Consider the following 15,298-nt stretch of genomic DNA (forward strand, 5'->3'; position numbering starts at 1 on the left):
GCGAGTGCAGAGCACGGTACTCACTGGGGAAGGAGGACATCTCTAATGAGAGCCAGAAGGTTGCTGTTGGAGTCGATGGGCGCAGCCTCCTTGCCATCCCCGCCCTCCTGGTTCACCAGCAGAGATGTGGTTTCTGAGAGCAACCGCAAGCTGAAGAGCCTCCACTCCACTTGAAAAGAAAGAACGCCGAGAGCGTGACTCCATGGAGATGGAATGGAACCGAATGTGTAACCGATGGAATTCTGGGAGATGTGGTCACTTACCATTCTGGCTTTGAACCAAGGAGACCAAGGGTGGCAGGATATAATCAACAACCTACAAGAAAAGGTATTCAAGACTCGGTTCAGACCTCCGTACACAGAGACTTGATAACAACCACTATCTATGTTTATTTGTCCACTGACAGAATCACTAATCAAAGGTGTGGAAAAAAAGGCAACAGCTAAATTTATCCTGGATCTAAAGTCTGCATGACATTTAATAAACCATCAAGCTCACGTAACTGAAAAAGTCCCCAGGTCAAAATGACATTACGATCATCAAAACCTTCGGGGTTCATGAAAAGAACTTTAGTATTTAATGCAAAATCTGATTGGCATGGGTTGACATTAAACCACCAAATTAATGTATATATGAGCTGGTGATCATTACTCAAGTTGAAGATAAACAACGATCAAAATGTTGGGGGGAAAAAGAGATGTATAATCTTCATGTTTTGTGAAATACATCAAAGAGTGATGACAAGTTAATCCTGGTTATTTTTATAAATAGATACAGAAGATGTATATCCACTATACAAAACAACTCTATGATTTCCTAGTAATATCAGACAGAGCACAATCAAATATGGTTTGAAATCTCCAAAATAAGCTTTCCCTCCCCTCAAATAAAAATGGACAATGAAGAAAGGACAAATCACTCCCATGGTCTAATTTTGAAACCTACTATCTCATTTGATGAACTGTTTTGGCAACAAACAAAATTCCTGCCTACACTGATAAAAAGGCAGAGAAACTATTCACAGCCCAACACCACCACCTGGCTGCCCAAACCAATGAAATGATGCCCCGCACAAGCAAAGCTCACCACACCTTGCCCACCACATCAGCACGGCTCCTCCTATACAATAACGCAGGATGGTAACTGACAGAGCTAAGGCACGGGCTTTATTTAAGAAGGAATTCTCACGGAGACCCAAGGACAGGAGGAGAGACAAGAACCGGGACCTCAGAGGGGATAGTAGCCTCTGAAACGAACAGCTGCAGCAAACAGTAAACACAGCCTGCTGAGGAGAGCCAGCCAGATAAACATAACATCTCACACTAACGGCTCATTTATCTCAGTTCATTCCATTAGGTGTGTTTCTGTACTGGTTTAGGTGAAGCAATTCTGTAATCATTTTAGATGTATTAGGATTAAGCAATTAAGAAAATAGGCTAATGTTGCTAAGAAACCAGAATTTTTACAAAAGAAGAAGGGACATGCAAATATGGAATGGGGGAAGGCAAGAGAGAACTATGTGGGGATGGACTAGATTTGAAGACCCTGGTGTGAATACATGATTTCAATATATATACTAGTACATGTATATACATACATGTATATAAGTGTGCATATGAGTGGGTTACATGTGTGTGTTCATAGATGTATATACATATATACTTCCCAGCCAGAACTCTAAGACAATAAATTTGGAAAGGCCTGGAAGCTAAGACATCTCAGGAAATAGCACCTTAGTCCCCTGAGTATGGTCTCTAATGCCATTTCCCACCGAAGGGAACCAAGGGCTCCTCAGAGAAAAGACTGATTCCAGGGCCAGGCCAGGGTAAGTTACAAGCTGAGCCAAAAATACCGCGTTGTGCCAGAAAGTACAGAATAGCTCAAAAAATGATGGCCTTTCTCACAAGGACACATGAGCCAACTTGAAAGGGTTTTTTACACTGACCAAATCTGCTATACTCTGAGCACCAAAATAATTCTAGTTATGAGGCCATTGATAAAAACAGGAATCTGTGATAGACAGAATGCTGACGGACAGACGTCCACATCCCTGAAACCTGCTGATTTGTTACCGTACACAGCAAAAGGGATTTTACAGATGGGATTAAATTAAGAGTTTTGATTTGAGGTGTTCATTCTGGATTACACAGGTGAACCCAATGAACGAGCAAGGGTCCTTATAAGAAGAGATGTGGCCCTAACCGGTTTGGCTCAGTGGATAGAGCGTGGGCCTGCGGACTGAAAGGTCCCGGGTTCGATTCCAGTCAAGGGCATGTACCTGGGTTGCGGGCACATCCCCAGTAGGAGGTGTGCAGGAGGCAGCTGATCGATGTTTCTTTCTCATCGATGTTTCTAACTCTCTATCACTCTCCCTTCCTCTCTGTAAAAAATCAATAAAATGTATTTTTTTAAAAAAAGAGGAAGAGATGTGAAGATGCTGTGCTGCCAGCTTGGAAGATGGAAGAAGGAGCCATGAGCCAAGGAATGAAGGCAGCCCCTAGAAGCTAGAAAAGGCCAGGAAACAGATTTTCCCCTTAGAGCCTCCAAAAGGAAAACAGGGATGCTGACATCTTGATTTCACCCCCAAAGACTTAAAAACTTACAAAAAGGCAGGCTCTTTATAATAATAATAATAATAATAATAATAATAATAATAATAATAAAAGATATTATGGTTTAGTTTATTGTTTTAAGTTAAATGATTTGAAATATATTTTAGGCCACTTATGTATATTACCACCAGAATTTTCTAATAAAGAATCACCTTTATTTTTCCCGTTGCTACCATAACATATTTTGGAACCCCCATGAATGGAACAAATTCTCTGTACAAATCAAATGATTATGGTATTTCTAACTGCTCTGTAGGCCACACTGATGATTTCCAACTCTGAAGCACTAAGTAGTCTAAACTCTGGGAAAATCTGAGTTAAGCACTTGTGCTCAGCGAGAATTAAATGCACGCAACCACTTCTATATAACAAGTATTGATCAGCGGCCTTGAACACAGTTTGTGCTAACATTTCAAACAATGTTATGCTCCTTGGGATGCTGAATCCTCAATTTCATGTATCCCAGTCATGCTCCAGAAGTGGTAATTAGAGGATTTCCCATGAGTTACAGCATTAAGAATTCTTTTATGAAGCCCATAAGTTGCAATGACACCATTCCTATCATAATACACACTGTAGTTTCAAGGATTATGATAGCATCTCATGATTAGAAAATAAACTACTGAGTGTCTATTTAAATGTAAGTACAGGTATTTGGAACTACTAGATCACAAAAATTATCCATGGGGTTATTGCTCATTAGAGAAAACAATCAATAAGCAACGCTTAAGCAAACACTATCTCAATGGAAGACTGAGAAATCATTACTCAGAAAGTGATCATAACAAACCGCGTTTCTGCTAATGGTGGGTATTATTTGGATTAACTCTCTCACTGAAAACAATTTTAAAATGCCAGATAAAATATAAAAGAACAAAACCTTAAAAATACGGAAGATCTGAAAAGACAACGGGGAAACTTTCAGACCAATTTCTGAATGAAACCTTTAACCAGAGAGATGAGCTGAACTCCTTCTCAGTCTGAGCATTTGTATCCAATTATCTTAGCACCAGGTATTGACTGCCCTGGAGGCACTTACCAATAGTGCAAACACAGGGCTCTGGGAGGGCCCGCTAGGGCGAGAGATGGAGGCTGAGCCCAGGTCTTCCCGCATGCGGAGTTCTGTGAGTCTCCTACCCTGGGCCGGGCACCGAGGAGCGGGGATTACACTCTCAGAGTAAGGGGAACCAGATCCAGAGACCACCCCTCCACATAGGCTCCCACACCAGGGAAATGCTGAGAAGGCTGCCCTAGGAAGTTGGGATCTCAGACTCCAGTCTCAGGGACTTGCAAAAGGGATGCAAATGACCTTCGTCTAAGGAGCCCTGACTGACAGAGCCCAGGACAAGCCAGAAGCCTCTTGGAGGAGGGAACATCCACACATGGCTCCCAGGAAGGCCCTGGCCAACAAGCAGTGAATGTAAAGAAGGTCTCCGAGAACACAAGACGATTTGTACACAAACAAGATATGATGGACACCACAGCACCTCACAGTCTCCTGATACTGGAATGATCATAAATAGTGTAAAACAAATACATCTAACAAATGTGAGTAAATACATCACAGACTAGGAAATATGCATAGGGAACAGAAAATTATAAAAAATATAGGAAAAAAAACAGATAAGCAGAATTTCTAACAATAACAAAACTTCTACACATGAAAAATAATCAAAATTAAAAACTAAATGGCTATATTCACTACCACACTGGACATGGAAGACAGAAACAGAATTATCCAAAATATAAACAAAGTTATCCAGAATATAACCCTAAGAGAGAAAAATGATGGAATATATATAAATACAGTGAGAAAGTTTAATGTACACGTGACCTGAGTAGCTGAAGAAGACGGAGCAAAGGAAAGAGAGAATAGGCAGAGATGATAACTGAGAATTTCCCAGAAATTATGAAAAAGGACAATCCAGATTCAAGAGGCACAGAGAATGCTAAGCAGGATAAATAAAAGCAGGTTCACATTTAGCTAAATCGTACTGCATCTACAGAGAACCAAAGGCCCTCCCCATCCTCGCCTCCAAAAAAAAAATCGTAAAAGGGGACAAGGATCCATGGGGGCAAAAGGGGACATTTGTAATACTTTCAACAATAAAGATTTTAAAAAGCCAGGCCAGCATGGCTCAGTGGTTGAGCATTGACCAATGAACCTGGAGGCCATGGTTTGATTCCCGGTCAAGGCACATGCCCGGGTTGTGGGCTCAATCCCCAGTAGGGAGCATGCAGGAGGAGGATGATCAATGATTCTCTCTCATTCATGTTTCTCTCTCTTCTGCCTCTCCCTTCCTCTCTCTGAAATTAAAACAAGGACTTGAACAAGCACTTCATATAAGAGTACTCCCAAATGGCCAAGAAACACTTGAAAAACTACTCAGCCTCATTAGCAGTCTTGATCATACAAACATTTAAAACTATTGCGAAATACTGCTAGATACCCATCCATTACAAAGTGTGAAGTAACAAGAGTTGAAAAGGATGAGGAGGTCAGGTACCGCACTGCCGAGTCAATGTAAACTGGCCCCACCTCTTTGGAGAACACTACAGTATTTTGTGCACCAGCTGAGTTTACAGATATCCTAGACCCGTGGTTGGCAAACTGCGGCTCACGAGCCACATGCGGCTCTTTGGCCCCTTGAGTGTGGCTCTTCCACAAAATACCACGGCCTGGGCGAGTCTATTTTGAAGAAGTGGTGTTAGAAGAAGTTTAAGTTTAAAAAATTTGGCTCTCAAAAGAAATTTCAATCGTTATACTGTTGATATTTGGCTCTGTTGACTAGTGAGTTTACCGACCACTGTCTTAGACCCACTGATCCCATTCCTAAGTATGTACCCTAAAAGTAGTGCATGCTTATGCAGAGCAAAACACATGAACAAGAATATCCATCAATATTTGTAAATGCCAAAAACTAGGTACAACCTAATGTCTATCAAAAGTAAATAAATCATGACATATGCATATACTCAGATTTCTACAATATGCAGAATTCCCAAGTAAATGAAAAAGCGTATTTTTTAAAAGCTGCCAGGACTGACCGTAGAGCAATAGTCCTTCAGTGAAACAGGATACTGTATTATTGCTTCAAAAGCCGACAACGTGATCTTGATAAATTCTTCTGATGCCATCAGTCCTAGAAATACAGGTAATTATTGCAGGTGTTTGTTTACATGTTCAAAATCACAATATCAAAGTACCTCAGTCAAGGATGTAAAATGTCTCTATGGTCTACTCACCTATGGCTCCTTCTATGTTAGTTTCTCCTGAGTCTATCGACTTAATATGACTCTGTGAAAAATAAAAATACTAGTAAGTGGGGATTTCAAAATAACTCTGAAATAAAACATAGATAACAATTTGTCCCCCAAACCACCTACCATTCTTTTCTTTTTTTTAAATATATTTTATTGATTTTTTACAGAGAGGAAGAGAGAGGGATAGAGAGTTAGAAACATCGATGGGAGAAAAACATCGATCAGCTGCCTCCTGCACACCTCCCACCGGGGATGTGCCCGCAACCAAGGTACATGCCCTTGACCGGAATTGAACCTGGGGCCTTTCAGTCCGCAGGCCGACGCTCTATCCACTGAGCCAAACCAGTTAGGGCACCACCTACCATTCTTAATGAAACAACTCGTGGAAGGCATTAAATACTATACACAAATTATGAACACCATAATCATCATTTTAAAATATGATCATCTGAAACAGTATATATACATTATTAACTATCATCATTTTTAAAGATCCCAATCACCATCGATGAGACTTAATGTTGGAATAAATTCAATAGCAAGATAAGTCCAGAAAGGACAACCTGCAAGAGTGAAGGTAATCCAACTGATACATAACCATTCCCAATAGCAGCCACACTCACTCACCAGTAGAGACGTCTTTTGACTTAAAACTACCCAAATGTCTGTGGTTTACTAAGTAAGATAAGTCTGAACTGTGTTTATGCCATGATCTTTCCTGTACAATTTTAGAAGAACCCAGAGGTAAAGCACAAATACAGATGTGAACAAAAAGGAAACCGCTGGCAGAGGTTCCCTTTGGGGAAGGGAAATGCTGAGATCGGGTGGCGTGTTTTCACTTTTCATTTCCTGCCTTTCTGCACTGCTGGAATTTTCTAACCATGCATGTGTGTTAATTTTTTCTTTCTAAATGTCCATCAGAGTACTCTGACTTCTTTTAACTTTTTTTCTTCCTTATACCTACCCTGTTTAAGTCCCTACTTAATGTTTCATTGATTTACCAATTTTAATGTCTTGATATGTTTCTTCTTCTTCCTTCTTAGTGTGGTGGGAATTACTCAGGTGGCAGTGAGGACAGAGTAGGAGGCACTGGAGATTCAAGGCGAGAGGGAACTTGTAAAGGGTCACGTAGGTGAGCGTGCAGGTACATAAAAACAGGAAAGTGAGCTAGATGCACCAGTCTGCAGGGAGGGTACATGTGAGATGAGCAGTCATAAATTTAAAGTGAGACGAGCTACTCGCATGGTGTTCTTCTCTAGCTACATTTAGCCCCTCAAAGCAGGGGTGGATACATGGAGAACTGAATCGAACCAGGATTAGGCTCTGCCAGAGGAGGACAATGGAGAAAATGGAGGAAAGGGAGGTACAGGTGAATCCACGGCAGGGAAGGGGCTGGAACTCTAGGAAACCCTAAATTGAGTAAAGACCAAATGCAGCTGTTGGGTCATGAGAAGGAAGGATGGTGAGTGGAGAGTGGCAAGACCAATTGAAGTCTCAGAGGAACCCAAGAGCTGTTGGAGATGGGGAGCAGAGGCACTGAAAATTAGGAGTGGTGGCCAGACAGTGTAATGCTGAAAGTAAGTTCATGGGTGTAGGCTGCTGTGGAAGGGAAAGACAGGAAGGTGGAGGGGAGCTGAGAGGCTGAATGTTGGAGGGCCCTCCATAGGGATATCCAATTCTCCAAGAATGGTACCAGGTGCAGCATGAAGAGACTGACAGTGGCCCGATGAAGATTCTGAGGAATGAGGGGCAATGACCAAGAAATCTGTACATGAAGTCTGCGTCACAGCACAGGGGTAAACACAAGCTACTTTCTGATGGTGCAAGCTTCAAAGCTGCGAGTTCTAGCAGAGGAGCTAAAAGGATGAACGCCTCCTCACAGATGGGCTCATTGGGTGAAGGAGTGCAAGGCAGAAAATGGCGCCATCTAAAGGGAAAAATGGAAAGCTATGGCTCCAGGGCAGGCAGTGCCATTCAATATAATTTAGTACTACTTCGAAGAGGCTGAAAATAAGTTCCTGTAGCAAATTGAGTATATGAATTCAAGGTTTGTAGAAAAGGGAGAAAAAACTCATAACAAGAACATTTGTTTGGCAATGAATAATTATATAGTATATTCTTTTCAAATATAAGATTGCATTCTGCTTTATTTACTGCAGCTGAAGTAAAAAAATCAATCAACAAAGCAACATTCACTTAAAATAAGAATGTGCAGAAGGCAGGAAGTATGTCTTTTCCTTGAATAACTATCTCAGTGCCAGGCTAAGTAAAGATTCATGAATGATGGAGTTTATAATTATATTCTTGCATGAAAATCTATCAAAATAATGTTATCATTTCTTTTTCCTCTCTTATTTGAAAATTTGGATTGTGATGCCTTTTTGTAGAAAACTATGGTAAAACCACCACACAACCATGACTCTTTTATAAACTAGTGAGGCCAGAACTTAAGAACAAACACAACCAAGTTCTCTTCCTCAGCTCATTAATCAAGAGCATCTTCAAAAGGACAAGAGAAACACAGTGAACATTAGGTTAGTACACATCATGAGTTCCCGAACATATTTCCTCAATGTCATCACCTCCTGTTTCCCAGCCCAATTCAATGGAGGCCCAAAAAACTACAGTATTCACCATGGAATTTCCCCATCGCACCTGCGCAGATGCTTTACTGCTAACAGTATCCTTAGGTACATTATTTTACTGAAGAGGAAAACAAGTATGATGACACACTGCTTCTGTCAATAAGAAGTGAAAACAACAATTATCAGCTGTATAGCCCTCTTTTGCCTGGAGCCTTTGAAAACTTAATAATGGTTTACAAGTATCCTGCCAATTTTTTTTCCCCCCAAATACTAACCTCTTTTAAATATAAGAAGACCAAAACTTCATATTACTTGGGGGCAGGGGGAGGTTAATTCCTATACTCATGCCTCCATATATAAGAAGTATCCTAAATTTTTCTACCTAAAAAATAAAAGATGTCCACAGATCAAAGAGGCAAACCATGTGCTGGTACCAGTATAGAAATGGAAGCCAATGGGAAGCACAATGCCAAAGCCCCCTCCAGCCTGCTCCTTTAGGACCCTTTTAATGGGGGAGATCACACCAACCTTGACTGCCGTCTCCACACCCACCTGAGGCAGGCCAACAGCTCCTGCAGAGCTGCTGTAGCAGAAGCCTAGAAAGTTCTTGGCAGCAAGTCGCTGCTACTGGATAGTTACAAAAGGTCAACCAAGTTTGAATACTTCAAATTAAGGCATATTTTTAAAATATGAAAAGATAATAGACCTGCCATAGTACATACAGTAGCTACTCAACCAGATAAATCTTGAAAAATACAGAAAACGTTATTTATCTACAGATAGACCAGCAAGGCTTCCCGAACATGATGCTTCCCGAACATGAATGGAACATGCCGCCAAGACAGAGACACATTGTGCTCAGGATAGTTTCACAAAGTCATTCTAAGGACTGGGCTACAGATATTTATAGCTGTGCAGCCCAAACAAAGCCTCTCAAACAAGTTTAGGAAACTGTTATTTAAACAAAATTAAAAAGAACACTCTTAAAGCAGAAAACTCAGGAGGTTTGCTAACCAGCACTGTGAATTTCTAAGGGGCTCTGAGACATAGGAGGAGTTGACTGTGCCTCCTGGTATCAGTAGGTCACTACTGCCTTGAATAATATCTCTGGCGTCTTCTGGATAGATTAGGAATCAACTTCTAAAAGCAACATCCAACTTCAATGGCTCATAATAACGTGCACAGAACTGTGTGGGTAACTAAATCCAGGTCTTTTGAGTTACTACTTCTCTCCCTTTTACTAGTATTTCATCAGTGCCAACACACAGCTAAGGCCAGATAACAGGTGTGATAAGAGAAATAACAAAAGAATTCTGGGAATGGCCCAGATCTCATCTAGGAAAATATCCTGAAGAGAGCCAAAAGACCTTTTATTGACCTAACCTCCCTCTACTTGAGTGACATTATAAGGAAAAAAACTGATAAAAATTTTTCAATATCATAATTATCCTTGAACCAAGTAAGTTACTTTCTTATTTTTTAATATATTTTTATTGATTTCTGAGAGGAGGGGAGAGGGAGAGAGAGATAGAAACATCAATGATGAGAGAGAATCATTGATCAGCTGCCTCCTTGCATGCCCCCTAATGGGAATCGAGCCCATAACCTGGGCATGTGCCCTTGACCAGAATCGAACCTGGGACCCTTCAGTCTGTAGACCGGTGACGCTCTATCCACTGAGCCAACCAGGTAGGGCCAAGTAAGTTATTTTCCATTCCTTAAAAGGGCCTCCATGAAGAAGCCCCTACAGAATACCCCCCACCCTCATAGAGTACACCCACATCTGAGAGAAGGTTAGGAGACCTTTCCTCATTGTGTCTCCTCCCTTGTTTCTGAATTACATGGAGATGAGTTCTCCCCTAAAACACATGTAATTCCCGAAGGTCCATAAAGACCTTTATGTTGGAGACACTTGGTAGTTCTCTGAAAACTAAAGTGTACTTAGTGAATGTAGGCAGAGAAAAGTACTACCCTTGAGAATAAAATAAGAGAATGAACACAGGGACAGTTACACCTGTCCCAAACAAACACTGGGCCAAAATATCCCAAGGTGGGCTCCACAAGGGAAATTACTATTTTCACGCACTGATATGGAGTGCAATGGGATTATAAATACAGAACTATAGTCATGCTACAATGATACCCATATTGTACATAGAAGCAGATTGAAGAGCAAATTAAAGAAGGTGGTAAACAAAGTTCTAAGAATTTGCAAACTTATGAGTGTATAACAAAAATTATGTACTTTGTAGAATTTGGATTCGGGGCGCTAGGGTGATAAAGATTTGAAACTGAGCACAAAAGGACCCCACTGCATTGCCTACACACACTTCTTACTACAAGTCAGTGACCTGCACTCAACATCTGTACTTCAAAACATCATTCTTCACCCTAAGATGGACCTTCTAGAAAGTTATATTCTCAATTGTGGGTGACAATACTTTTTTTATTAAAAAAAACAACAACACAATAATAACCTTGAGATGTTTGCTTCATTTAACAGACACCTCTGCAGCATTTTGAAAAATCTCAGTTCAGTGTTCATTATAAACATCAAAGCAAAACTGGAGGAGCTGCGTGACAAAAAATGCTTAGCTTTCCCTCTAAAAAGCTCCCCATTTTATGGAGGATACACACTGTAACTCTGCCAGGCAAGGGCAAAAGATAGCATAATTCACGGGCCACAATCTGAACACAAAGAGTATTTTTTGTGAGAAAAAACTGGAATGAAAGACAGCACACTGATTTGTTTCTCATTGCTACCCATCTCATCCAAATTAAAGAAAAAGTTAAATTAAGCTTAACTTAGAGAAGTGCCATCATAAAAAGTGACTGCGCATGACTGGGCAAGGTAAGCCAATGTAAATAATAATGACAATATATCCCCAGCATTCCCTTTTCACCAGTTTTATTATTTAACATTTTCTCATAACGTGTAATACCAAAGTGGATAAAAGTGTTTGCTATGGACTTACTTCCCCTACTTGGGGCTGTCTGTGAACAACATACATTATCAGGAGAAAATGTATTTTTCTCCAAATGTCAAATTTTATTACAGTCAACAGATAAAAACAGAAAAAGGTTGCTTCCCTAGAGACAAATAAATACCATGAGAATTTTTTAATTATCTCATTCTGACACCAAATTCCACCAACAGTAGAGACAGCCACATTTTTATTAGGGACATGAAAAATGCATTGTTACTCACAAGAATGGTTCCGTAACTGAAAAGGAACTCTTCCGTTACAACTCGAGGTCGAAATACCTGTGCGGTGAGAGTTTCCATAGATTAGATCCTGAAGGTCATGTACAAGGGGAAAAAAATGAACATGTTTTGTCTGAGTTGGCGTTTCTCAGCTCCAGTTTACAAAGAAGGTGAGTCACAGCCCTGCTGGTGTGGCTCAGTAGTTGAAAGTCAACCCATGAACCAAGAGGATGCTGGTTCGATTCCCCATCAGGGCATATGCCAGGGTTGTGGGCTCGATCCCCAGTAGGGGGAATGCGGGAGGCAGCCAATCAATGATTTTCTCTCATTGATGTTTCTATCTCTCTCTCCCTCTCCCTTCCTCTCTCTCTAAAAAACAAACAAACAAACAAAAAAACAATAAAAACATATTTCTCAGTGGATAGAGCGTCGGCCTGCAGACTGAAGGGTCCCAGGTTCGATTCCGGTCAAGGGCATGTACCTTGGTTGCGGGCACATCCCCAGTAGGGGGTGGACAGGAGGCAGCTGATCGATGTTTCTTTCTCATCAATGTTTCTAACTCTCTATCCCTCTCCCTTTATCTCTGTAAAAAATCAATTTTAAAAATTTATTTTAAAAAAACAACACATATTTTCTTAAAAAAGAAGGGAGTCGCAGTCATATTATTTTCCTCTGGATAAGATCATACCTGGGAGGTGACGAGGTGAAGCACCACGGGCATCAGGGGGAGACACAGCTTCAGCTGCTTCGCCTGAACTGTTGACGGGTGTTTACGACCAGACACATTAGCCAGGGCGGCAAGAATGTCACCTGCAGAGGTGAAGATCACGGATACTCAGGGACCACCGGTCATGGCTGGAAAACTAATAAGATTGCTGAGGGAATGAACCTCTACAATAAATGAAGTGGACAGAAGCTGAGATATTACTTACAAATACTGAGACTATAACAAAAAGCTGTGGCTTCTAAATCTCTCACCTAGAAATCTGAGTTTATAAATAGCATGGTAGAGTGGGGGTTTTAGAAATAATTTTCCTTTCTTTTTTGTGTGTGTGTTTTCCTAATTTCAAGCATAAGCGCCTATTACTTTGGTAAACAAAAAAAAATATTAAAGATGATAAGTGAATAGATTATAGATCACAATTTCTAATAATAGAATAGATGGAAATAAAAACAGATCAATTCATAAAACTTCTCATTGATCAGTCCAATAATAAATAAAACTTGTATTGTGGATATTTGAACCTTATCGTATCTTAAACAGAATGAGTCTAGCAGTAAGAAACTAGACTCACAAAGCCTTCAGACTGAAGATTAAAGAAAGGTTACAATCCAAAATAAATTTTGAAATGCTCTATTTTCAGTCATTAACAGGCAAAAAATCTCCCAGCCCTAACCAGTTTGGCTCAGTGGATAGAGCGTCAGCCTGCGGACTGAAGGGTCCCAGGTTCGATCCCGGTCAAGGGTATGTACCTTGGTTGCGGGCACATCCCCAGGGGGCAATGTGCAGGAGGCAGCTGAATTGATGTTTCTCTCTCATCGATGTTTCTAACTTTCTATACCTCTCCCTTCCTCTCTGTAAAAAATCAATAAAATATATTTAAAAATATATTAAAAAATCTCCCAAAGTATCAGTAAGAAGCAAAGAGGCATATCGTTCAGCCATGAAGGTATTTCCATTACTCTGACTTCATATCATGAATTTCAGAGTCTATTTTACCATAATGGGTGGGATCAATTTAGCAATAAACATTCCTGGTTTCATGCTACATCAGCTGCAAAAGCATGGAATGGAATTTAAACTAAATGTAAACATCCCTTAGATCTTAATTTCTGCAAATAACAATGAAATAAGGGATTCGTTGTAATAAACATCTTTTGCAAATCATTATTAGATATTTTTCAAACTATAGAAAATTTTAAATTTTAATATTGAAAGCCTTGAATATTAAATGTTAATGTTTATGCATTCCTAAGTCCTTTGAACAATAAATAAATCTGTGGTTCTCATCTAAAAGAGTAAGTTTTTTAAGCAGAGAGAAATTTGAGCAAGGCTACCCAAAATAAGAATATAAGTCCAATTTTGAGCAATTAAAATGCTTTTCTTTTATTTATTTTTCAAAACCACCCATTTACCATAGATGACACCCCAACATAACCTTTAGCGGGCTCCTGCCTTAGTCACCTCACTGATGCAAAATAACTAGGAAAACAGGTAAGGCACGTGGAGATCTTGAAACTACACATTCAAGGCAGAGTGTCCGTCACTCGCCTGCAATGACACACCAGTGGGAATAAAAAGGGGGCGACGCCGAAAAGCCAAGTCACAGCAAGGGGAGCAGCAAGGGGCCCGCGGAGGAGACTGCGGTTTACCCAGGAGGCGCGGCGCTTCCTGCACGATGTGGCGGATGAGGAGGTCCAGGCACCTGGACAGGTACTCGTTGCCGCTCTGCTCCTTGCCCGGGGAGGTCTTCCTGCTGTCTCTCTCGATGTACATCACCAGTCTGCAAACAGAGGAGTGCGACAGGTCACCTCTCAGGATAAGAGAGTTGATGGCGCCCTAGCCGGTTTGGCTCAGTGGATGGAGCGTCGGCCTGCAGACTGGAGGGTCCCAGGTTCGATTCCGGTCAAGGGCATGTGCCTTGGTTGCGGGCACATCCCCAGAGGGGGGCGGTGCAGGAGGCAGCTGATTGATGTTTCTCTCTCATCGATGTTTCTAACTCTCTATCCCTCTCCCTTCCTCTCTGTAAAAAACCAATAAAATATATTTTAAAAAAAAAAAAGAGTTGATGGCATCTGTCTGAAGATGCCGCCACGGCACTGTCTCCAGGGGGCAGGCAGACCCAGTCATGTTGACATTCAGATTGGTAGCAACATGTCAGGCGTAGCCCAATTTGGCCTCAGAAAAACCTCACGTTTATGCAGAAAAAAGTAAGACAGCTGGTATCTCTGCCAGGGTATGACAAGACAGGGCCCTGATGACGTCACCTGCCCTTGGCCCATGAAAAGAAACTGCATTCCCCAGGTGATAGTGAAAGGCAAGCAAAGGCATCTGGACAGAAGACGGTTCTTGGAGTTTCGAAGATTCAAAGTAGAACCACAAGTTGCCTGCACTTTGCCATCAGTATTCAACGTATGCAACTTGCTTGGGACCTCGGGCCAACTGCATGAATTCCAGTTCCTTTTGGAAATCGTGTACATAAAGCCAAAGAAAGAGTTTCGTTCCATCACCGGGTTTCACACGTCCTTTTGTCCAGTAGTTTTATGATATCTGCCTTTTAATAAACTTATTTCTTCTTCAAACCACTGGCATCCCTTTAATATCAATTTCTGAACCGACTGTGTCCACCCCAGCATGCGGGATCATACTGGGCCATCGCTCTAGAGACTTAGGCTGCTGTTTACAAGTTTCAGGCCCAAATCCATCCCCTTTGCTGGACCCACCCGTCGTCTTCCCGTTCCCCTCAACGCTCTAAAGGCGCAGAGCCCGCTGACTGCATCAGGCCGAGGCCCCTGTGCAGCGGCTCCCTTGCTGGCCTCCCTGGCCGTCATCCATCTCCCGGCTCTGTTCTCGCACTCTTCCCAGCCAACTGCTACTTCTCAGGGAGAACTTCCAAGCAGCTCCCACTGCC

General features: G+C 41.4%; 1 protein-coding gene across 4 annotated transcripts in view; it reads right to left on the bottom strand.

The window, feature by feature from the left end:
* The window catches only part of ULK4 (unc-51 like kinase 4), a 263,268-nt gene that overhangs the window by 179,489 nt on the left and 68,481 nt on the right, over positions 1–15,298 (bottom strand). For all 4 annotated transcript variants that reach the window (XM_079795341.1, XM_079795342.1, XM_079795339.1 and 1 more), the window contains 7 exons: positions 14,040–14,170; positions 12,355–12,476; positions 11,670–11,726; positions 5,859–5,910; positions 5,661–5,755; positions 264–315; positions 25–169 (listed from right to left, as the gene is read on the bottom strand). In XM_079795341.1, the coding sequence (XP_079651467.1) occupies positions 25–169; positions 264–315; positions 5,661–5,755; positions 5,859–5,910; positions 11,670–11,726; positions 12,355–12,476; positions 14,040–14,170 (654 nt within the window). The remainder of the gene's footprint in view (positions 1–24; positions 170–263; positions 316–5,660; positions 5,756–5,858; positions 5,911–11,669; positions 11,727–12,354; positions 12,477–14,039; positions 14,171–15,298) is intronic.

Source organism: Cnephaeus nilssonii (genome assembly GCF_951640355.1).
Source record: "Cnephaeus nilssonii genome assembly, chromosome: 17".
NCBI lineage: Eukaryota > Metazoa > Chordata > Mammalia > Chiroptera > Vespertilionidae > Cnephaeus > Cnephaeus nilssonii.